Genomic DNA, 26,561 nt, shown 5'->3' with positions numbered 1-26,561 from the left:
AACATTTGTAAGACGACCAAAGGGAAAAAGATTAGATCCAAAGTACACAAATAAGACTGGACAAGGTATGGGCCCAATTCATATTATAACATATACCATGACAGGTATAGGATACAGAACCATATTAAACGATGTTATGTATCCATACGCTGAGGAAAATGTTAAAATTTTTTAAAAAATTATTTCAGATTTTAGGCCAATAATGAAATATAAAGTTTCCATTGTTTTGTCAACCACTGCAGGTCACCTAATTATTCTTCAAAATACAAATTTTAAATATTTTTAGGTTGTTGTTAAAATGTTTTTTTTTCATACATCAATATCTCCGGAATTCTTCCGCCTCAGTTGCTATTTAAAATCGAGAAAATCGTTGTACAAATGACCGAGATATAAGGAAAAAACCAGGACAACCTCGATTTTTGAACTATATCTGGATTACTAAGTCATTAATATAGACAATATGGATATCTAATGATAGATATCTCAAAGACCTTTGCAACGTCGTATATAAGCATGTTGGACCTACAATGGGTCAGAATCGGAAAAAATATTTTTTAACCTGAATTTTTTTTTACCAAAAGTTTTTATTCGCTAAATAATAAAAAAAATGAAATTTAAAAAAAAACATTTCGAAAAAATTTAAAAAAACAACTTTGGAAAAAAATAAAATTTTCTTTACCTAAAAAATTTTTATTTTGAAGTATAATTTGGTGAAGGGTAATAAGATTACATGTTTTTTTTAAGTTTTCCAAAAAATTCATCGATTTAAAATTAATAAAAAAATGTCATAAATTTTTTGAATTTAGAAAAAAATCATACATTTTTCCAAAAATCTGCAAATATAAAAAAAATCATAAATTTCGCGAAAAAAAATTGATTTTTTTTTAAAATTACATACCAATTTTATAAAAATTCATTGATTTAAAAACGACGTATATAAGACCATAGTAAGTTGGACCTACAATGGGTCAGAATCGGAAAAAAATATTTTTTTGCTAAATAATAAAAAAAAAAATTTTAAATTTAAAAAAAAATTTTAAAATTTTTAAAAATTTAAAAAAAAAAATTTAATTTTTTAAAAATAAAAAAAAAAAAATTTAAAAAACAATTGGAAAATTTTTTTTTCCAAAAATTTAAAAAAATAACTGGAAAAAAAATTTTGTTTACCTAAAAATATTTAAATACATTTTTCCAAAAATCTTCAAATATAAAAAAAATCATAAATTTCGCGAAAAAAAATAGATTTTTTTTTTAAATTACCAATTTTATAATAATTCATTGATTTAAAAACGACGTATGTATATAAGACCATCATAGTAATTTGGACCTACAATGGGTCAGAATCGGAAAAAATATTTTTTAACCCAAATTTTTTTACCAAAAGTTTTTTTTTTTGCTAATAATAAAAAAAAATTTTAAAATTTCAAAAAAAAAAAATTTTAAATTTTTTAAAAATTTCAAAAAAAAAATTCGAAAATTTTTTAAAAATTTAAAAAAACAATTCGAAAATTTTTTTTTTACAAAAAATTAAAAAAAAAACAAATATAATTATCTTACTTGTTTTTTAAGTTTTCCAAAAAATTCATCGATTTAAAAAAAAAGTCATATTTTTTTTGAATTTAAAAAAAAATCATAAATTTCGCGAAAAAAAATTTGATTTTTTTTTAAAAAATTACAAATTTTCTAAAAATTCATTGATCTAAAAAAAATTTAATTTAAAAAAAAATAAAACATTTTTTGAAAATTCACCATTATACAAACATTTTGTAAATCGTTTATTTTACAATTTTAATTGTCGCAATTCGGTTACTTTTTCGACACATCTTAGCACTGCATTACTGCATATTCTTTCTATAATTTGTTAAACATTAATAAAAGAAAAAAAAATCTAGAGCAGTGCATCACTGCTCTAAGATTTTGGGTATATTTATTTCAAAAACCAGTCAAGCAACAAATTATTGATTTTGAGTAAATCAAAGAAAATTTCATGGAAACTGAAAAAAATACTTTTACAAAATAGAAATATTTTCCTATGATAATTATCCATTTGTGTTAATGATTGATAAACATAAAACTTTTTTATCTAAATTAACATATACGTATTTAAAAAATAATATAAAGTTTGCACTTGACTGATTTCTTAAACAAACACCCTTTACTTTTGTAAATTTCATAGGAAATATTTTAGTTGTATTGGAAACTTCAAATGTAAAATGACAAATGAACTTTACATATTTTATTAGGGCCTAATATTAGATAGTACAAAACCAGTTAAGCGCTGTCACTTGACTTGTTTTTGCACTAAACATGGATTTCTCGGCTTTGTCACACCATAATAGGGGGGCAATATTTAATTTTGTTTGCATTAAAGGATGCATTTACCTTTACCAAACAGTAATCGCAGAATAACTCAATTTAGAATTTTTTGTTGCTTGACTGGTTTTTGAAATAAACGTTCTTACACCCTTCTCAGAGCCACGGTATGGTGTGGAATTTGGTTGATAGAGGCCCCTGATTTTTTTGTGAGGTTTCTTACGTCAACATACCACAAAACATTCAGCAACTTACTGCTTTTAAATGAATTTTTTGAATTTAATGTAAAAATCTCAAAAATTTGAATATTTAACAATTGCACCTATAATTGTTAGAAGTAAACAGTTGTTACTATTCAATATTTAGGTTTGTAGTCAAGCATCTAGGGACTGTTTGCCTTAAATAAGTTCTAATAATAAGATTTAAACTTTTGCTTTTGATGAAGAAAACTAATCCTTGTTTTTTTTTTTTTTGGTTGATTATATCATAAATTTTTTATTAAGTTTTTTTGTTGTTGTTGTTTGTTTTCTTGCTTATCATTTTTTTTCATATAATCATTATTATTCATGGGTTTTGTTGTTTTTTTTTAAATTTTTTTGTTGTTTTTTTTGTTTGGTTTTTGTTGTTGTATTTAATAATAATTATGAAATATTAACTTAAAGTTAAATGAAATATGTTGTAATAATAATTCATTATTATAATTATTATTTTTATGTTTTTGTTTAATATTATTTTTTGTTGTTGTTGTTAAGATGAAGTTGTGTTTTTTGTTTTTTATTATTTTTAAGTTTCTTTTTTTATTTTTACTTAATTAATAAATGGCTTAAAGTTGTATAACATTTTTGTTGTTGTGTTTTATTTAATTACGTTGTTGTTGTTTTTTTTATCATTATTATTAAGTATTTTTTTTTATCAATAGGTAGAAAAAAATTAAAATATTTTGTTTTTTTTTGGTTTTTGTTACAAATCAAAAAAAAAATTTTTTTTTTTTAAATAAAATTTTTCTTTTATAATGTTTTTTTTTTCAAGGTTTTTATGTTTTTTTATTTTTTGTAAATAAATATTTGTTTTTGTTTTGTTTAATATATTTTTAGCTGGTTTTTTCTAATATTTGTTTTCATTTCTTTTACGTTTTTAAGGTTTCAAGTAAGTTTTCGTTTTTTTGTTTTGTTTGTTATATTCAATACTGTTCGGGCGTGTGTTTTTATATATTTAATAAATCGAATCAGAAATGTTAAATTTCAAAATAAACTGGGAATTTTTAAAGTTAATTTTAGGAATTTTCTAACACTCATACGACTGGTTCTTAATCCCAAAAAATTCTTAGAAGAAATTTTGTTTAGAAATATGATTCCTATACATGACAGTTGGAAGTAGTTGAGTTTACTCTTGGGAATTTCCTTTTGGGATTGTTATTAAACAATCCTGCCATGTCTTTTATAAGCATTTCTAAAGATTTTTTTCTTAATTTTCAAAAAAAATTGGATTAGAAATTAGAAGAAAAAAAAACTACTAAAAAAAACTTTTATGAAAATATCTAAAAGAACGACTTTAAAATAATCACAACAATAACTTTAAATAGAAATAGGCTTAAAAGCTTTTAGTTGAAAAGTTGAAAAGTTTCAAAGATGTTTTAGTATAAAAGCTTTTTAAAACCTGTTGTAGAATAAACAGATTAAAAGAGCTTTTATAAGAAAAGATTAAAAGAAGTTATTACAAGAAAAGCTTGAACAGATTAAAAGAGCTTTTATATGGAAAGCTTAAAAAAGAATTTATAAGAAAAAACTAAATGAGCTTTTATAAGAAGAGCTTTTTTAAGAATATCTTAAAACAGCTTTTATAAGAAAATGTTTAAAGCATGCATTAAAAAGCTTTTAGTACACAGTTTTTATAAATAATCATAACAAGAACCTTTAGTATCAAAAGCTTCAAAATATTATTAAAATTAAAAAAAATCTTCATAAGTTTTAGTAGAAAATCTTATGAATTTATATTGCAAATTATGTATATATAAATAAAGTGATTAGCAGAAAAGGTTAAAATAGTTTCTATTATAAAAGCTTAAAAGTGCTTAAAAAAATAAATTCAAAATCTTTAAAAGGAGCTTTTATTATAAAAAATCGTATAAGAGCTTTTTGTAGAAAAAGTTTGTACTTTTACCTTTTGGCATAAAACACTTATCAGAGCCTTCAGCATAAATAGCTTTTAATATATGTAAATAGCTTTTAATATAAAAAGCTTATAAAAGCTTTTTGTAGAAAAAGCATATAAGAGCTTTTTGTAGAAAAAGCTTATAAGAGCTTTTTGTAGAAAAAGCTTATAAGAGCTTTTTGTATAAAAAGCTTATAAGAGCTTTTTGTATAAAAAGCTTATAAGAGCTTTTTGTAGAAAAAGCTTATAAGAGCTTTTTGTAGAAAAAGCTTATAAGAGCTTTTTGTAGAAAAAGCTTATAAGAGCTTTTTGTAGAAAAAGCTTATAAGAGCTTTTTGTAGAAAAAGCTTATAAGAGCTTTTAATATAAAAAGCTTATAAGAGCTTTTAATATAAAAAGCTTATAAGAGCTTTTAATATAAAAAGCTTATAAGAGCTTTTAATATAAAAAGCTTAGAAAAAGCTAGAATTTGTTCGTTTACATAAAAACAGCTTTTTCATATAAGCGTTTTTGTATTAAATTATTAGGAATTTTTTAATAATTTATGGCAATATTGTCAAAATATAGAACATTGTGTGTTTAGACAAAAAGAGGTTTTTGCTGAAAAAAATCTTTTCAATATAAATCGTATTAGAATTACATTTTTAAACATTATTTTATAATAATTTTGTTTATTTAAACAAATAAAGCTTTTTTTATACAAATTTTTTTTTAAAATTAAAAATTTCTGTTAAAATTTATAGGAAATATTACAAAAATTTTGAAATTTAGTTTCTTTTGGAAAAAGAGCTTTAAAAAAAAAATTGTTTGTATAGAAATCTTGTTTTAATTGAATTTTTGGAAATTTGTTTAACACATAAATGGCAATATTACTAAAATAATAAAATTTTGTGATTTTAAGTGAAAAAGCTTTCTCATATAAGTCATTTTTTGTTAGAATTTGAATAAAATATTTCGAAAATATGGAAATTTTGTTTATTTATAATACATTAAAAGTGCGTTTTTTAATAAAAAAAAAGATTTGTGTAAAAATTTTGTTAGAATTTATTTTCTACATTTTGGAAAAAAAATTTGAATGAAATGTTTAGAAAAAAATTTTTTTGTATAAAATCTTGACCATTTTTCAAATTTACACATTTTTTTATTTAATTAAGAAGGCTTTCTTAGTAAATCTTGTTAGTTTTAAATTTTTAGGCATTTTTGTTAGAATTTAACGGAAGTATTACAAAAAAAAAAATTAATATTTTGTTTCATTAAATAAAAAAGCTTTTGTAGAAAAGTCATTTTAAAATTGAATTATTGTATAAAATCATCTTAGAATTGCAACTTAACGAATTTTTGAGCAATATTAATTGTTTAAGTAAATAGAGCATTTTCATTAAAAGAGCTTTTTTGAAAAAATCTTGTTTGTATGCATTTTTATAACAAATTTGAAGGAGCTATTACAAACAATTTCAAGATTAAAATTTTTTGGGGTAAGAAAAGCTTTTTTTTAATAAAAGCTTATTTTTGAAAAAGAGCTTTTTTTAAAAAAAAGTATTGTAAAATAATATTTAAGGCAAAATATTACAAAAACTTTAAAATTTCTATTAAAAAAAGCTTTCTATTAAAAACTTGCATTTTATAAAAAATTTGAAAAAAAAAACATTTTAAAAATTTAATTTATTTTGGCTAAGAAAAAGCTTATTTTTTAAAAATAGCTTTATTTAAAAAAAAGTTTTGTAAAACTAATATTGAAAGCAAAATATAACAAAAACTTTGAAATTTCTATAAAAAAAACGTAATTTTAAAATTATTAAAAAAGCTTTCTATAAAAATCTAGAAAAATTCTAATTCAAATTTGAAAGAGTATTACAAACAATTTAAAAATTAATTTTTTTTTTGGGAGAGAAAAGCTTTTTGAATAAAAGCTTATTTTTGAAAAAGAGATTTTTTTAAAAAAAAAGTTTTGTAAAAATAATATTGAAGGTAAAATGTAACAAAAACTTTGAAATTTCTATAAAAAAAATTTGATTTTAAAATTATTAAAAAAGCTTTCTATAAAAATCTAGAACAATTCTAATACAAACAATTTAAAAAATTAAAAATTTTTTTGGGGAGAGAAAAGCTTTTTTTAAAGCTTTTTTTTTGAAAAAAAAACTATTTTAAAAATAATATTTAAGGCAAAATATAACAAAAACTTTGAAATTTATTTAAAAAAAAGCTTTTTTGAAGATTTTAATTTATTTAAAAAAAGCTTTCTATAAAAATCTTGTTAGATTTAAATTTGTAGGAATTTTTTGTAACAAATTTAAAAAATTAATTTTGTTTGGGTAACAAAAGCTTTTTTTAAAAGCTTATTTTTGAAAAAGAAACATTTTTAAATGTTTTCTATAAAAATCTTGTCAGATTAAATTTGTATGCATATTTATAAAAATTTTCAAGGAAATATTGGAAAAAAAATTTTGTAGAGCTTTTGTAGATTAAAAAGCTTTTTTTTTAAAAAAGCTCTTTTTTGAAATTTGTACACATTTTACCAAACAATTTGAGCAAAATGTTATAAAATCTATGAAATTTGTGGTTTTAGTTAAGAAAAGCTTGTTTTTTTGAGAGCTTTTTTAAAAAAAGTTTATAACAATAATATTTAAGGCAAACTATTGCAAAAACTTTGAAATTTAGATAAGAAAAACTTTTTTTTTAAGGTTTTAATGTAAAATTTTTGAACAATTAAAGAAAAACATGGCAAAAAATTTTAAAAGCTTTTTAAAAAAAGCTCTTTTTTTTGAAATTTTAACACAATTTTAACAAAATCTATGAAATTTGTGGTCTTTGTTAAGAAAAGCTTGTTTTTTTGAGAGCTTTTTTTAAAAAAGTTTATAAAAATAATATTTAAGGCAATCTATTGCAAAAACTATGAAATTTAGATAAAAAAAACATTTTTTTAAGCTTTTTTTAATATAAAAATTTTAAACAGTAAAAAATTTAAAAAGCTTTTTTTTTTAAAAAAAAGGTTTTTTTTTTTTCTAATCAAAAGCTCTTTTTTGAAATTTTTACACATTTTACCAAACAATTTAAGCAAAATGTTATAAAATCTATGAAATTTGTGGTCTTAGTTAATAAAAGCTTTTATGTATAAAAAAATCTTTTTTTCCCAAATCACCATTTTTAATTACAATTTAGGAAATGTTTGTATTAAAAGAAAGAATATAGACTGTTTAATTTTTAAATAAATTATCAAAATAATTTTTGTTGGGAAATTTGTTTTAATTTTTATTATGTATTTTCTGGTTTTGAGGGAAATTTTTGTGTCTGTTATTATTAAATATTTTTATTTTTTTTTTTATTTCTTCATGTTCTGCTGTTATTTGTTTGTTTTCTTTCTTTATGTTTATTAAATATAATTTATGACTACAACTAAAGGTTTTAATGTTTTACATAATTTATTATTATTTTGTTGTTTTTATTTTCATCCTTGCAATTTAATTAATTATTTTCAGTAAATGTTCACATTAATTTTCTGGAAATTTAAGAAAGTTTTTCTTGTTGTTGGTTTTTTTCCTTTTGAAATGTAGAAAAAATAAGTGAGTTGGTTTTTGTTTGTTGGTGAAAAAAATTAATAATTACGAGAGTGTTGTGGTTTTTTTTGTTTTGTTTTTATGTACTTAACTGTTTTGTTTTGTTTTTTATTTTTATTTATATTTTTATCTAAAAAGTATGCTATATTAATTATTATTATTATTTTTAATATTAAATAATTTATAATTAAATTTATAATATTTTATACAAACACACACTCAGTTTTATTTGCACATTCATTCATATTTGTTGGTTTGTTTTGTTTTATTTTCAGTTTTAATTTAATGTTTATGTTTATTTTAATATTTTTGTTTGTTTGTTTGTTTTGTTTATAAACTATGATTTGTTTTTATTACTTATTTTTTATTTTTTATAAATTTCTAATAATTTTTATTATTAATTTTTTTCTTGTTTTACTTTTGTTAATTATAATTAATATTTTGTATACGGATTGCTAATCAATTTAATATTTTACAAGTGTATAGAGTTTTTTTTTTGTAACTTTTTAAAGTTGTTTTTTGTTTTGTTTTGTTTGTATGTTAAATTTTTTACAGCATGAATGATTTTGTTTAAATGGTATAATAAATATGTTTTGTTTTATTATTATTATTTTTTATGGTTTTTTATTTTATTATTTTGCAAATAATGAACTCTATGGTGGTTAAGTCACCTAATAAATGCATAATTTGTTTTTAATTATTCTTTTTTTTCTTTTATTTTTTTTTCTCATTTCTAAATTAATAAATTTTTTGGTTTTATAAAAATGTTCTTTTTTTTAAGAGTTAAGTTAATGAGTTAAATTCTTATGTTTTTTTTTTGAGAAAACAAGAAAATATAAAAAGTATTAAACAAAATTAATAAAAAAATAAAAAGTGTTTAAACTGTTTAATGGTCCTTCGAACCTATTAAAATTATGAATTTTTTTCATCAAAATAAAGTTGTAAAAAAGGTCCAGCTGGGACCAGCTATGGGAGTCTCATTGTTATCCAAACAGATCAATTGACCCAAAATGAATAAAAAAAATAAATAGTGTTTAAACTGTTTAATGGTCTTTCGAACCTATAAAAATTATGAATTTTGTTCATCAAAATAAAGTTGTAAAAAAGGGACCAGCTATCGGAGTCTCATTGTTATCAAAACAGGTCAATTGACCCCCTGCTTAGGAATAAACTAAAATAGTGTTTAAACTGTTTAATGGTCCTTCGAACCTATCAAAATGATGAATTTTGTTCATCAAAATAAAGTTGTTAAAAAGGGTCCAGCTGGGAAAAAATAGTGTTTAAACTGTTTAATGGTCCTTCGAACCCATCAAAATTATGACTTTTGTTCATCAATATAAAGTTGTAAAAAAGGGACCAGCTAATGGAGTCTCATTGTTATCCAAATAGGTCAATAGACCCCCTGCTTAGGAATAAACAAAATTAATAGTGTTTAAACTGTTTACTGGTCCTTCGAACCTATCAAAATTATGAATTTTGTTCATCAAAATAAAGTTGTAGAAAGGGACCAGCTATCGGAGTCTCATTGTTATCCAAACAGGTCAATATACCCCCTGCTTAGGAATAAACTAAAATAGTGTTTAAACTGTTTAATGGTCCTTCGAACCTATCAAAATTATGAATTTTGTTCATCAAAATAAAGTTGTAAAAAAGGGACCAGCTATGGGAGTCTCATTGTTATCCAAACATGTCAATTGACCCAAAATTAATAAAAAATAAATAGCGTTTAAACTGTTTAATGGTCCTTCGAACCTCATCAAAATAAAGTTGTAAAAAAGGGACCAGCTGGGAGTCTCATTGTTATCCAAACAGATCACTTGACCCCCTGCTTAGGACTAATGACGTAGCTAGTTATGTAACTAGTTGTCATCCTAATTGATAGATAAAATCACTATTTCGTGACAGTCTCCTAGAACTGCTGGTATATTCCATAAATAAGTATGCCAAACCTTCAGCTTCAGGAGCAACTGCCAAGTTCAAAGCAGGAAATATCTCACTCAATCGATATGATAAGTAGGAAGCAAGTGCTCTATTTAAACTACATAAGACCCTCAAAGTCTAACAGCTTGAAGAAAGATGCCACTACTTAAGCGGTAAAAGCCGACCTTCTAAAAACGTAATAGGAAGACACCTACTTTTGGCCACAGGCTGCCTGCCTATCACTGAGAAGTGATATGCCGTTAGCAAGAAAAGGGCACATAAAGTGCCTACAGATGGACGCTACATAACGCTAATTCTGATTTGCTAGGCCTGGATCACACAAATGTAGGAACCAAGTTCTCTATTTAAACTACATAAGACCCTCAAATTCCAACAGCTTGAAGAAAGATGCCACTACTCCAGCGGTAAAAGCCGACCTTTTAAAAACGTAACAGGAAGATACCTACTTTTGGCCATAGGCTGCATTTAGTACATCCGCGCTGAGGTTTTTCTGGGCTCCAAATGTGATTGGCAAATGGCGAAGAGGTCCTAGAAGCACTAATGGTCCTTCGAACCCGGCCGTTAGGAATACACGCTAATTTACTAAGCCTGGATCACACCAATGTTACCAATGTACGCTCTATTGGCGGTAGAGACCTGCAAACTTCTACTAGTCTAGTCGAGAGTCCTTCTTTAGCGTCAATCGTAGCTCCTTATATAGTCTTATTTAGCTGCAATCATGGGTATATTTAGGTCAAATTAAACTTCAATCATAGCTCTTTATATAGTCCTAGATGAACTTCAACAGGTCTTTGCAAAGTTCTATATTAGCTTCATGCGTACTGCCAGTTAAGCTTCAATTGCTTGGTCTTTATATAGGCAAATTAAAGTACCAATTTTCAATTGTAGGTTAATTTCCAAACATAGGTCTTTATATGGTTCTGGATGAGCTTCAATCGCTGGTCTTTCCATAGTCCAAATTTTACGTTATATAGTTCTAGTTGAGCATCAAAGATTATCACCCCTATCGGCAATAACATGTGAAATTTTGTTCCCATGAAATATTCATTTCCCTCGAAAGGAAAATTGCTATCGGGAATATCATGATGAACTTTACATTCACAATAGTTGATTTTGTTCGTAACAGCTGTTTATTGTTTACAAAATTCCATCTAAAAATTTCACGTGAACAAAGTTGATGAACGAAAAAAGGAAAAGGTTTCCCTTTTCCTTTTTTCGTTGTGAAATGTTGATTCGCGATAGGGGTGTATAGGACTTTAGACGATCCTAGATTAGAGTCAGTAGCAGATCCTACTTGAGCTTCCTAGTTAAGCTACAAGTGTTAATATAGGTCAATTTGAGCTTCAAACATGGGGGTTTATATGGTTCTAGATGAGCTTCAATCATACCCCTAGTTAAGCTTTAATCGCAGGTCGTTAAATAGTTTTATTTTAGCTTCAATCGTAGTTCTAAATAAAATTCAATCATAGGTCTATATACAGTTCCAGATAAGCTTTAATCGCATGTCTTTATATAGCCCTACTCTAGCTTGAGCTACAATCGTTTGTCGTTATATGCGCCAAGTTAATCTTCAATCACAGGTTTTAGCTGAGATTCAATCGTAGGTCTTTATATAGGCCAAGATAAGCTTCAGTTATAGGTCTTTATATAGTCCTAGAGAAGCATCAATCATAAGTTATACTTGAACTTTAATCCAAGTCCTAGTCAAGCTTCAATCGCAGCTCTTTATATAGGCCAAGAAAAGCTTTAATCAGAGGTCTTTATGTGGCCCTAGAAAAACTTCAATCCCAGGTCTTTATATAGACTTATTGGTCGATTAACCGAACTTCAGTTGCATTGTCAGAGGGCAACCTTAAATTTCAGGTTGCCAATTTGGCAGCACAAAATGATAGCTGCCAGTTGCCGCTGACAACGTAACTTTAGTTAGGTTTCCATTCATAATAGAACCATTACTTTAGCTTCAATCGTAGTTCTAGACATGTAAGAGAGCTGTGCCGAATCTTATATACCCTTCACCAAATTATACTTCAAAATAAAAATTTTAAATACTTTTAGTTAAACAAAATTTATTTTTTTTTTTGCAGTTTTTTAATTTTTTGGAAAAAAAATTTTCGAATTTTTTTTTTTTTAATTTTAAACTTTTTTTTTCAATTTTTTTTAATATTTAGCGAAAAAAAATTTTTGGTGAAAAAAAAAAAATCGGGTTAAAAAATATTTTTCCGATTTCGATCCATTGTATGTATCCAACTTACTATGGGTTTATATACGCCATTGCAAAGGTCTTTGAAATATCTATCATTAGATATCGATATTGTCAATATTAATGACTTAGTAATCCAGATATAGGTCAAAAATCGAGGTTGTCCTGGTTTATCAGCCCAATTATGAATCAAAATTCACCGGGAGTTTTTTCCAATTTTCATTTTTCCTATTCAAATTCAATGGGAAAAAACTCCTGGGGAACAAACTCCCGCGGATTTTTTATTCATAATTGGGATATATTGCAAAAAACTTGATTTACACACTCTTTTTGATTTTACTAATGCAAAGAAATGTTACAGCAGCCTATAAATTTAAGCTTTAACACTTTGCGGTTAAGTGGTCACTTTACTAACCACCTTTTCTATATAGTCTTTAAAACATAGTTTATTGGCATCAAAAAAATTTATACAATACGAACATTTGTATCATAATTATTTTTAATGACAACCGCCACGGTGGTTAGTAAACTAACCACCTCACAAAAAACCTTGGAATGGGGTGATTTTTTTTATGTTTTGCCTCCAAAATCGAAAAATTTTTGGAGGCTTTTTAAACCACTACACAATTTTAATGTAGTAGTACAATTTTGTTCCAGTAGTACAAAAATGGTAAAATTTTTAAATTCTATGGACAAATTTTTTTTTCTTAAATTGTGATTTTTTTTTTAATGTTTCGCCACATAAAAACTCAAAAAGGGTTAGTCCGATATTATTGAAATAAACTTAGAAAAGTTCAAATTTTTATAGCCTTTAATCTGTTTATATATTGTGTTTTAATCGGCTCAGTAGTTTTGGAGTTATAATAACAAATAGAAGCAAAAAATATATTTTTTATGTAAAAATATCAAATTTTTTTGTTTTAAAAAATCATTAAAAAATCGAAAACAGCAGAAATTGTTTAGATTTATAAATTTATCGCAAAGTCTTATGTAATAGCAACCAAATGAGATATCGATCATAAAAATCAATGGATTATTTTCGAATTTATTTACAATTAAGTGAATTTGCTTATTTTCACAAAATGTAACTTTTTTGTTTGTTATACATCAAATTGAGTAGTTAATGTTCTGCTTTGGATTGATTGAATTTTGATAACATTTTCCCCATGGTATATACATATTTTCTCTTATATATTACGTTTCAATTGTGTCAGTAGTTTCGAAGCTATAATAACAAATTGTAGTAAAAAATATATTTTTTATGTAAAAATATCTCAATTTTTTTGTTTTAAAAAAATCATGAAAAATCGAAAACGCCAGAAATTGTTTAGATTTATAAATTTATCGCAAAGCCACATGTAATAGGAACAAAATGAAATATCAAAGATAAAAATCGATTGATTCCTTTCGAATTTATTCACAATTAAGTGAATTTGCTCATTTTCACAAAATTTAACTTTTTTTGTTTGTTATACATCAAATTGAGAGTTAATGTTCTGCTTTCGATTGATTGAATGTTGAAAACATTTGCCCCATGCTATGTACAAATTTTCTTTTATATATTACGTTTCAATCGTGTCAGTAGTTTCGGAGTTATAATAACAAATTAAAGTAAAAAATATATTTTTTATGTAAAAATATCAAATTTTTTTGTTTTAAAAAAATCATGAAAAATCGAAAACAGCAGAAATTGTTTAGATTTATAAATTTATCGCAAAGCCACATATCATAGGAACAAAATGAGATATCGAAGATAAAAATCGATTCAGTAGTTTCGGAGTTATAATAAAAAAATGAAGCAAAAAATATATTTTTTATGTAAAAAAATAAAATTTTTTTGTTTTAAAAAAATCATGAAAAATCGAAAACAGAAGAAATTGTTCAGATTTATAAATTTATCGCAAAGCCACATGTAATAGCAACCAAATGAGATATCGATCATAAAAATCGATGGATTATTTTCGAATTTATTTACAATTAAGTGAATTTGCTTATTTTCACAAAATTTAACTTTTTTTGTTTGTTATACATAAAATTGAGTACTTAATGTATTGCTTTCGATTGATTGAATGTTGAAAACATTTGCCCCATGCCATGTACAAATTTTCTCTTATATGTTACGTTTCAATCGTGTCAGTAGTTTCGGAGTTATAATAACAAATTAAAGCAAAAAATATAATTTTTAAGTGAAAATATCAAATTTTAAAAAAATCATTAAAAAATCGAAAACAGCAGAAATTGTTTAGATTTATAAATTTATCGCAAAGCCACATGTAATAGGAACAAAATGAGATATCAATCATAAAAATCGATGGATTATTTTCGAATTTATGCACAATTAAGTGGATTTGCTTATTTTCAGAAAATTTCAAGTTGGAAGGACCATTCGTTTAAAGCAATAAAACTGTATAGTTACCAAAACAAACAAGGAATTGAATAATACAAAATAACAATAAAAAAAATTAAATTTTAAAGAAATAAATGTTTTTGATTTTTAGGGGGAAAATTTAAAGAAATTATAATTAGTTTTTTTTTGTTTTAGTTTTTTTAAATTATTTTTTCATTATTTATTGTAAATATTTTATTGATTAATTGGATAAACATTGCCATAGAGTCCAAACAGTATGTAGAGAGAGGGGTAATTGTAAACATATGCTTTTGTTTTTCTTTAAATATTTTCTTCTTTTGAATTTCTTTTATATAACCATTTTTTTTTGCTTCGAGTGTAATAGTTTGTTTGTTTTTTTTTAGTAGTAGTAAGTATGTAGTACATAGTTTGTTTTTTGTTTAGTTTTTAGTTAGAGTTCGATGCCAAAAATATGTAATTTTTTTTTTGTTTTTGTTTACTTCTTTATTATAATATATATAGAGTTTTTTTTTTGTCAAAGGGAAGTTAAATTTCAAATATTGGGGGGCGGTTTTATATTTAAATATTTTTGTAGAGTTATTTTTTGGGTAAATGAAAAAGGGAAATCAAAAAAAAATTAAGCCAAACCTGAAATAATAGTTAATAATTTATATTTATTTTTTGCTTGTTGTTAAATTTATATGCCAAAAAGTGTAATGGTTTTTGTTACTTTAGTAATAATTTAGTTTTTTTTTATTTTATAAATTTTGGTTTTTTTTCATTATTTTTAAGACTTAAATGTCTAAAAAAAATCTAGTAGTAATTTGTTTTCTTTTTTTGTGTTTGTTTTTTTTATATATATATATAATTTTAGAAGTAATTTTGTTTTTTTTTTGTTTTGTTTATAGCCAAAAGTAGTAGTAATTTTTTTGTTTATGTCAACTTCATTTTTTTTGTTTTGGAAAATGACCTAAAGTTTTGGGGTTTTTTTGTTATACTTTTACTTACTAAAACTATATGATTTCTTTTAATTACTGTTTTCTTCAGTGTCTCTTGGTTTTATTACTACTTTTATATATTATATTTTTTTTATAATTTTTTTTTTGGGGTTGGGGGGTTTTCTTTTCTTTAAATATATATATATATAATTTGCTTTTGTTGTTGTTGTTATTTTTTAATTTCGATTACGACAATGTTGAACCAACTAATCTTTACTTTATTTTTCATAATTTGTTTGCATTTTGTTTTATGCCTTATGCTTTTTTGTTTGTAGTTTTATAAATTGCTATTTTTATGTTTGTTACATGTTTTTTTTTAGAAATTTATTGAGTTTGTTGTTGTGTTTAAATAAAATAGTGTCATTTGTTGTTATGTTTTTGCTTTCTTTTTTCATTTTGTTTAAGTTTAATTATAATAATTAAATAGAAATGTTTATGAGATTTTTTTTTGTTGTTAAACTTTAATTTTTTTTTTGTTAAGTTAAAAATTATGGCAGTCAATTAAGTCGTTTTATTATTTTTTCTGTTATTTTTTTTTAGTTTTTTTTTTAAAGTAGAAAAAAAACTTATGCTTGAAAATATATTTCATTGTTGAAGAGTTTTTAAGTTAAATTTATACAAAGTTTTTAGACAGTACACTTACAAATAAAAAGAGAGAAAATAAGCAAAAGAAAAACTCAGCTTAAACAACAAATTAATAGCTATTAAAAGAATTTAAAACCGTAATATGCCATCCTGACAAAGCTGGGCTACATAATGCAATACCTATTAGAAACTATTTAGAAAAAAGTGGTTGGGAAGTTTTGCCTCACCCTTTACTATTTGTTTCGATCGATGCAGAACGCTCTCTATGGAATACGCTTTACCTTAGAATAGAGTACCTTAGAATAGAGATTGGCTCGAAATCCATATATTGCCAGAAAGATGGGAAAAGAACATAGCATAGTGTACAAATGTTTCAAAATAAAAGTCATACACCCAATAAAATTTCAATTAAATTTCCTATCAAATTTTTTTTTTTCTTCAAAGTGAAATATCTTTAGCTTATAGCTTTTAAACTAAGGCCAACTCGAACAAATAAATAACAGTTTTGAATTCAGCAACCCCTGTTTATTTAAATTTCATATTATTTCAATTAAATTTCCTATTAAACACATTTTTTATCAAAAATATTTTTTTTTTTTTCAAAGTGAAATATCTTTAGCTTATAGCTTTTAAACTAAGGCCAACTCGAACAAATAAATAACAGTTTTGAATTTAGCAACCCTTGTTTATTTAAGATTATTTAAACAATATTTAATATCAACTCTTGAAACAAATTTTCAGATGAAACTGTAACATGACCTTTTTTCTAAAATTAGCAAAATTTGTTTACTTCATATTTCCCATACTAAAGCTGACTCGAAAAAAAACAATTATATTTCTGAATTTAGTGAAGCTTGTTTATTAAAAATAATTAAATAAAAATTTATTATCAAGTCTAAATAATAAAAAAAAAAATTTTAAATTTTATTTAAAATTTTTAAAAATTTTCATTACTCCTAAACAAATGATGACTCGAAAAAACCAATGACATTTCTAAAATCAACTACCTTCTTATATTTTAAATAGTTTAAAGAAAAATTATTATCGATTCTTGTAACAGTTAAACAGTTAACATTTTCTCAAAAGAAACATATTCGAAAATTTTGCTGAAATTTAATTTGGCCATAACTCTTAAGCGAAAGCTGACTCGAAAAAACTTTTTGCAGTTTTGAAATCAGCTACCCTCGTATATTCAAAAACAGTAAAGGGAAAACTATTATCATCTCTTGTTTATAAGTTTTATGAGAAATCACAAAATCTAATTATTTTAGTTTATTCGAGTAAGCAAAAGCTGACTCGAATAAACTTTTTGCTGTTTTTGAAATCAGCAGCCCTCGTATATTTAAAATCATTCAGACAAAACTGATTTTCAGTTCCTGTTACTACTTTTGAAAAGAACTACAAAAATTTGCTTTTTAATCAAGCTGAATCGATTTCAAAGCTAATTATTACATCATATCTCTTAAGCTAAAGCCGACTCGAAAGAACTAAGGGCATTTTTGAAATCAGCAGCCCTCGTATATTGCAAATTTTAAAATAAAAAGTTATTATCAGCTCTAGTTCGAAATTTCAAAAAATCGTCTTCCTAAGGAAATTTTAATTAATCCAAACTAAAGCCGACTCGAAAGAACTATGGGGCTTTTTGAAATCAGCACCCCTCGTATATTGCAAATGTTATAATAAAAACCACTAGTTTGAAGTTTAAAAAATTGTGTTTCTAAGGAAATTTTAAAAAACCTCCTAACTTAAAAACTAAAGCTGACTCGATAAAACTATTGCCGTTTTTGCAATGAGCGACTCTTGTATATTTAAAATCAATTAATAGAAAGTTATTGTCAACTCTTGTTAATAACTTTTATAAGAAATAACAAAATTTACTTTTTAGCCAAACTGTATTTGTCCATATCTCCTAAACTAAAGCTGACTCGAAAGAACTATGGACATTTTTGAAATCAGCAGCCCTCGTATATTGCAAATTTTAAAATAAAAAGTTATTATCAACTTTGGTTCGAAATTTAAAAAATTGTGTTTCTAAGGAAATTTAAATTACTCCATATATTGAAAACTAAAGCTGACTCGAAAAAACTTTTGGGATTTTTAGAAACAGCTACTCTCGCATATACGAAAATATATAATGATGGGTTTATTATCAACTCTTGCTATTATTTATTGGGAAAATTTAAAAAAAAAATCAATTTTAGAGCTCAACTTCTTTATCTCATAACTCAAAAACTAAAGCTGACTCGAAAAAACTAATAACATTTTTAAGATCAGCGACCCTTGTACATTTAAATTTAGTAATTAAAATATAATTATCAACTCTTGTTAATAATTTGTAGGAGAAAATCAAAATTGACATTAAAGAGAAATTTTATTATTTTGTATCTCCTAAACGAAAGCTGACTTGATAGAAATTTGAGCAGTTCTGAATGCTGCCCCTCATATACATATATACAATTAGAATATAAAAAGTTTGAAATTTTAAAAAAATAGAACATATTTGAAAATCTTAATAAATTTAATTTTAAATAAAAATTTTATTATTATTTTAGTTTAAAAATTTAAACTAAGAAATATATTTTTTAATGTTTAGTTTTTTTGAAATAGTAATACATGTTTTCAGTACAAATTATAAAACATTTAAAAAAACTTATAAAATAAAGAACATAAAACAATTTCGGTTTAAAATCAGGCTAAATATAACAGCTTTAAAAAAGTTGTAAAGTTTACTAAATAGAATTTAATATAAATTTGAAATGCATAAGAGAAATTTAAGAAATTTTTTTTGTGAAATAAAAAATTTTAAAGTATGAAGACATATAAAGAGTTTTTCTCTTTCTTATTCTCTCTTTTTTTAATTTTAAGTGTATTGTTGTTTTATTTTTAAACTAAATTTTAATAAATAACTAAAATTTTCTAACTTAAATAGAAATAAAAGGAATTTGTTACTTATTTTTTTTTTTTGTATTTTGTTTTCTGTTTTATAAATATAAATATTGAAATACTTAAAAACTACAATAATAATAATAATATGCTACACTTTACGTTACATTACATTAATGTAACGTTACGTTACATTTTGTTTAATTTAAATAACCAAGACGTTGCACACACATACACATACACACTCTCTTTCTTAATCGGTTGCAAATTTGTATTTATATGATGTTAATTAAACAAACATTAAATGCGTACATAAACCGGTTTAACAACATTCAAAATCGTCAAAGTGGTAGTGCTGGTTGGTGGTGTTGGTGATGGTGTTTTTGGCCAACTATACTTTTTTAAAAAGGAAATTCATTTAGAAAAGTTTGGTTTTCTCAAAAATTGATAAAACAAAAATTTAGAAAAAAAAACAGGGTCAAAAAGGAAAGAAATTTATATACAAAAGTAATATTGAGCAACATAAGAGAAAATTGTTTGAATTTTAGAGAATAGTAAAAAAAAGAGAATTTAAACCAAATGATGTATAGTACCATGTGTTGATTGTTGTTGTTGATGTTGAGGATGTGTTTGTTGTTGCTGTTGTCCCATTGTATTGGCTGTTGAGGATGTGGTTAATGTTGAAGTTGTGGTTGTTGCTGTTGCTAAGTTTTTATTTGTTATATTCCTGGTAGCTGCTGTATTCGAACCTGAGGAAGCGATTGATGTTGTTGATGAAGATGTTGATGATGCTGATTTTAATGATGTTGAGTGTTGAATTTGATGTGGTAGAAAATGATCTTTTGCCATTAAGCCAGGTCATCGTCTATCATCTTTTGTTTTAAGTTTTCAAATTTGATTTTTTTTTTATTTGTATATAAGTTTACATTGTTTTGATTTTGTTTTGTAGTTTTTGTGTATTTAATTTTACATTGTTTTGTTTTTAGTTGTTACAAATTGTTATACAAAAATTTGTTTAATTTAATAATTTGTTTTTATTATAACAAGAAATAGAAAAAGAGAAGAAAATATTTATTTTAGTTATTTTAACAATATTTATTGTAGGTGTTTTTTGCTTAAGAATTAAAATAATACAAAAACTACAAATTAATAAATAAACTACTTTAAATTATATTAAAACAAAATAATTGTAATACAATAAATTCTAAATTATATTTTTAAACAAAATTAAAAAAAAAATCAACAACAACAACAAAATTAACATTTAAATTTAATTATTATAAATTATTGAATACTTTTGGGTTTTAAAAACAGGTTAGTAGAAAATTTGCCTATTTCTAGGTTTAATATTTTTCTTTAATATCTCTTAAACCAAAGCTGATTCAAAAAAACTATGGACATTTTTGAATTCAGCACCCCTCGTATATTTAAAATTTTATAATAAAAAATTATTATCAGCTTTAGTTCGAAATTAAAAAAATTAGCTTTTAGATAACAATTTTAATTACTCCATATCTAGGAAACTAAAACTGACTCGAACAAACTATTAACATTTTTGACATTAGCGAACCTCGTACATTTGAAATTATTAAATGCATAATAATTATTAACTCTGGCTAATAAATTTTATGAGTTTTAACATAATTGACTTTTTAGCAAAATTGTATTATACCATATCTTCTAAACGAAAGCTGACTCAAAAAAACTATTGGCATTTTTGAAATCAACACCCCTCGTATATTCCAATTTTTATAATAAAAAGTTATTATCAGCTCTAAATCAAAATTTTGAAAATTTAGTTTTTTAAGATAATTTTAATTACTCCAAAAAAAGCAAAACTAAAGCTGACTCGAAAAAACTGTTTTCATTTTTGAGATTAGCGACCCTCATATATTTATAATTATTAATAGGAAAATAATTATCATCACTTGTTAATATTTTTTTTCAGAAAAAAAAATCGCTTTTAAAGAGAAATTTCTTTACCTCATAACTCAAAAACTAAAGCTTACTCAAACAAACTATTAACATTTTTGAGATTAGCAGCCCTCGTATGTTTGAAATTATTAAATGGAAAATAATTATCAATTCCGGTTAATAATTTTTATGAGAAATAACAAAATTGACTTTTCAGCTAAATTTCATTATCTCATTTCTTCTTAATGAAAGCTGACTCAAACACACTATGGACATTTTTCAATTCAGCACCCCTCGTTTATTCCAAATTTTTTAATAAAAAGTTATTATCAGCTCTAGTTCAAAATTTTGAAAATTTAGTTTTTAAAAAAAAAAAGTTAATTACTTCATATTTAGCAAAACTAAAGCTGACTCGAAATAACTTTTAGCATTTTTAAAATCAGCGACCCTCGTATATTTAATACTATTAAATGGAAAGAAATTATCAACTCTTGTTAATAGTTTTGTGAGAAAAAACTAAACCGATTTAAAAGCGAAATTTCTTTACATCATAACTCAAAAAATAAAGCTGACTCACAAAAACTATTCACATTTTTGAATACAGCGCCCCTCCTACATTCCATTTTTTTTAATAAAAAGTTGTTATCAGCTCTAGTTCAAAATTTTGAAAATTTAGTTTTTTTAATAAAATTTTAATTACTCCATATTCAGCAAAACTAAAGCTGACTCGAAATAACTTTTAGCATTTTTAAAATCAGCGACCCTCGTATATTTAATACTATTAAATGGAAAGTAATTATCAACTCTTGTTAATATTTTTTTCGAGAAAAAACAAAATCGATTTTAAAGTAAAATTTCTTTACCTCATAACTCAAAAACTAAAGCTGACTCGAACAAACTATTAACAGTTTTGAAATCAGCGACCCTCGTATATTTGAAATCATTAATTGAAAAATAGTTATCAACTATTAATACTAGGTTTTGTGAAAAAATTAAATTGACTCTTTTAAAGCACAATTTCATTATAATTTCAAAATCTTATATCACTTTAACAAAAGCTGACTCGAAAAAACTGTTGGCATATTTGAAATCTGCAAGCCTCATATATTCGAAATGAAAAGTAATTATAAGCAACCATTCAAAATTAAAATAAAAAAATTTAGAAATCTTGTTCAAAATTATAATAATTCCTTAATTTAAACCAACAAACAATCATAGGCAGGTTTTTGAGACAGAAATTAAGTTCGAACTTAAAACAAAAAGTTAATATTTTGCAAAAATATAAACAAATAATTAAATTTTAAAAAAAAACTTAAATCATAGAAAAAAAAAATCCGAAAAAACTACTAAAAATCATATAAAAAAGTAAAGAAAAATATAAAGCACTTATTGAAACTTACCATGACTCTGTTGTTCTGAATGTTGCACCGCACTGACCGGTACCATTTGACCGCCCGGCACTAAGGCGGCCGTCGATGATGATGTTGAACTAACGGAAGGCGAAGATATTGCTATACTACCAGTTTGTACCGTACCAGCACCCGTATTGGTACCCTCGTCCGTGGTACGCTTAAAGAAATTATGCTGCAACGCATAATACGGTGTGACACGCGTCTTCGGATCAAAATCCAACATTCGTAATATTAAGTCTTTGAATTTCAAATAATCCGCCACCGAATGACCCGGCTCATCCATACGCCGGCCGCCCGGCCCACCCGTCTCCACGCCCAAGATGTCGTGCAGTTTGCGGGATCCAGGCGGTTTGTATTTACGACCATTTTGACTCTTCTTCAAAACATACGAACCATCTGAGACAATTTTATCGAAAAATTTACGAGTCTTGTGCGCTTGATCGAGCAAATATTTGGGCGGCATACCCAAAACCTCAACGATTTTATTCATTTGATCGACTTCATTGCAGCCGGAGAATAAAGGTTCGCCGGTATGCATTTCCACTAAAATACAACCCAAAGACCACATATCAATGGCCAAATCATAAGGTATGCCTAATAAAACTTCCGGTGAACGATAGAAACGTGATTGTATATATTGGTATATCTAAGGGAAATAAAAATTAATAATTTGTATTAAAATAAACAGTTAACTAAAGACTTACCCTTTGACCCAATTGACATGAACTGCCAAAATCAACAATTTTTATGGCTGATCTTTTGGGATTACAAAGTAATATATTTTCGGGTTTTAGATCACAGTGGATTATATTCAGTTCGGGAGTACTCAAGAAGAGCAAAGCAGTGCATAGCTGTTGAGCAAATTTTCGTGTTAAATTCAATGAGACACCACGAAAATTTGTATTACGTAATAAATCATATAAATTATAGGATAATAATTCAAATACTAAACATAAATGATTGCGCCACATAAAATGCCGTTTAAGTTTAACTAAATTATGGTAAAAAAAGAGAAGTATATTAAATTAACAAGTTCTTGAACGTATAATTTTCAACAATACTCACCGATATAATATTTATTTTCTGCATCTGCACGATTCATCATTTCCAATAGTTTAACCTCAATTTGTGCCTGATTTAGGAACGGTTTCTTATTCTTAATTATCTTTATTGCTACATAACCTTGCTCTTCATGATCATAAGCCTTGACCACTTGTCCAAAACTACCTTTACCTGTTAAAAGACATCATTATTGAAAATAATTAACAAAAATTTGTTTAATAACTTACCTATCAATGAATCAATTTCATAACGATCCAAAAATCTTTCACCATGCTTTATAATATAATCATGATTATCATCATCATAGCCATCATTATATAATTTGCGTTCCTTTTTATTGGAGGAATCATCTTCGCCTTGGGTCTGTTGGGCACGACGTTTCTTTTTTGCATAATATACCTAAAGTTAAAAAAGAAAAAATATAAGAAAAAATGTTTAATAAAAGTTTTTGCTTGAAAGATTAGCTATAAATGATTTTACAAGATTCCGGGTAATTAACATTTTATCAAAATATATGAACGTTTAGAATTCAAATTATAAAAACTGAATTCCTATAACTACATGACACAAAACACATACAAATAATTATTTCAGGAATAAAAAAAATAAACAAATGTATTTCAAAAAATGTTTATAAACAAAAATTAAACCTCAAAAGCACACATGTTTTCATATCGATACCCTTTGAAAATGTTTGAATAAATCTAAAATTAAAGTTCGGATTTTAAAAAACTATTCGAAATCCCTAAAATTATGTAGTTTTCTTAATAAAAATCGAAAAATAAATATTTCGAAAAATTCGAAATTAAGTTCGAATTTTCAAATATGACTCAAGGAATCAACATTTTCTAATTTTTCTAATGAAGAATGAATAAAAATCAAATTCTAATAGTTTTTTTTTTATTCCAAATTGAGTTCGAATTTCCGAACATAATAAAAAATTAAAAATTTTCCATAAAAATTCCTTTTACATTGGAAATATTAAAAAATATTTTGTTTTCTTAATAAAGAATGTAAAAAATCAAAATCTATTGCTTCTTCAAATTCGAAATTAAGTTCGAATTTAACTAAAATTTACCTTTTCGAACATGACTTAAATACATACATACAATTATCTATAAAAAATCTAAGAAATTGATTGGAAATTCACATCATTGAAAAATGCAAAATTAAGTTCGAATTATCGAAAATGGCCTTAAGTAAAAATTTTGCATTACCATATTAAATAGAACTCAAATATTGAAAAATTTGTATGTTCGACAATACAAATCAAGCAAAAATGTTGGAATAAACTCAACATGCATGAACTAGAATTTCAAAAACTAGTGAAAATTAAGTTTCGAATTTTCGAAATTTACTTCGAATATCCGAACATGACTAAAAAATTAAAAAAAATTTTATAAAAATTGATTTTACATGGGAGAAATTCAAAAATCTTGTAAACTAATTGAAAATTTTCATGTTCGAAAAATTCGAAATTATGTTCGAATTTTGGATATTTCGAACATGACTAAAAAATTAAAAAAAATTGTATAAAAATTGATTTTACGTGGGAGAAATTAAAAAATCTTTTAAACTAATTGAAAATTTTCATGTTCGAAAAATTCGAAATTAAGTTCGAATTTTCGATATTTCGAACATGACTAAAAAATTAAAAATTTTTTATAAAAATTGATTTTACATGTGAGAAATTCAAAAATCTTGTAAACAAATTGAAAATTTTCATGTTCGAAAAATTCGAAATTAAGTTCGAATTTTGGATATTTCGAAAATGACTTAAAAATTAAAAAAAATAGTATAAAAATTGATTTTACATGGGAGAAATTCAAAAATCTTGTAAACTAATTGAAAATTTTCATGTTCGAAAAATTCGAAATTAAGTTCGAATTTTCGAATATGTCTTAAAATGTAAAATTTTTGAATTAAAATTTAAAATAGAATTCAAATATTAAAAATCTTCAAAATTTAGTGAAAATTATTTTGTTCGTAAAATCCGAATCTAAATTCGAATTTAAAATTTGTGAAAATTATGAAAACTTTAATTCGAAATCAAATGGTTTTTAATTCGAAATTAAGTTCGAACTTTCGATATTACTTTTGCAGTTGAAAAATTATAAAATCTTGAAAATTTATTGAAAAAACACATGTTCGAAAATTTTGAAATTAAATTCGAATTTTCGAACATGACTCAATATTATAAGATTTTGTATAGGAATTTAAAATACATTAAATAAATCAATAAATCTTTGAAATTAAATAAAAATATTAAAGTTCGAAAATCGAAATTCTTATTCGAATTTCTTAAAACTAGTGAAATAATATAAAATTTTCCTATATTTTCTTGTTTTCTTAAAAAAAATCCATTAAACTTAATTAAAACTTAAAAAAAATGATTTCGAAAAATTCGAAATTAAGTTCGAATTTTCGAACATGGCTTAAAAATTATAAATTTTTATTTGCAGTAACAAGTTAATAACAAATTATTAAGAAAATCAAAAAACCTTGGAAATTAATTTAAAAATAACAAGTTCGAAAATCTACAATTTCCGAAAATGTTCGAAATAGTTCAAAAATTTTATTCGAATTTCTCAAAATTTGTGAAAATCTTTAAAATGTTCTGGTTTCTTATTAGAGCAAATATAAATCAAAATGCAGTGTTTTCAAAAAATTCGAAATTAAGTTCGAATTTTCGAACATCACTCAAAAACGATAATTTGTTAATTGCCATAACAAATTTATTAAGGGAATGAAAAAAATCTTGGTAATTTATTCAAAATTAACAAGTTCGAAAGTGTAAAAATGATATTCGAAACTAAATTAAAATATTAAGGGCCTAAACAGTTTTCAAATTTTTGTATGAAAATCACTTAATTTTTAAATAATTTTTGTGTTTTGTTTTCCTTCCGAGGTATTCAAGAATTTAATTTTTTAAAAATTTCAAATTTGTTAAAGAAATCATGTAAAATTTAAAAAAAAAAATTTACATTTCTAATCCTAAGGAAGTTTCATTAAATGTAGAGCCTTAAAATAGGCAATAGTTTTATACAATTTCTTAAAATTTAAACTAAAATTAGGCAATACTTTTCAAATTTATGGCTTTATTTTAAGAAACATTATAAAACTATTGCCTATTTTAAGGCTTAGTTTAAAATCAATAAACTTTTAGCAACAGGATCAATTTTGTTACTATTCCTTTAACGA

The 26,561-nt window shown here is 24.2% G+C and overlaps 1 protein-coding gene across 2 annotated transcripts in view; it reads right to left on the bottom strand.

The window, feature by feature from the left end:
- The window catches only part of mnb (minibrain), a 122,736-nt gene that overhangs the window by 8,327 nt on the left and 87,848 nt on the right, over positions 1-26,561 (bottom strand). For both annotated transcript variants that reach the window (XM_065510388.1, XM_065510387.1), the window contains 4 exons: positions 23,588-23,759; positions 23,364-23,531; positions 23,003-23,289; positions 22,287-22,944 (listed from right to left, as the gene is read on the bottom strand). In XM_065510388.1, the coding sequence (XP_065366460.1) occupies positions 22,287-22,944; positions 23,003-23,289; positions 23,364-23,531; positions 23,588-23,759 (1,285 nt within the window). The remainder of the gene's footprint in view (positions 1-22,286; positions 22,945-23,002; positions 23,290-23,363; positions 23,532-23,587; positions 23,760-26,561) is intronic.

This window comes from Calliphora vicina, chromosome 4 (assembly GCF_958450345.1).
Source record: "Calliphora vicina chromosome 4, idCalVici1.1, whole genome shotgun sequence".
In the NCBI taxonomy this organism is placed as follows: Eukaryota; Metazoa; Arthropoda; class Insecta; order Diptera; family Calliphoridae; genus Calliphora; species Calliphora vicina.
The sequence above is the reverse complement of the archived record's forward strand: the minus strand, read 5'-3'. Positions and strand labels throughout refer to the sequence as shown.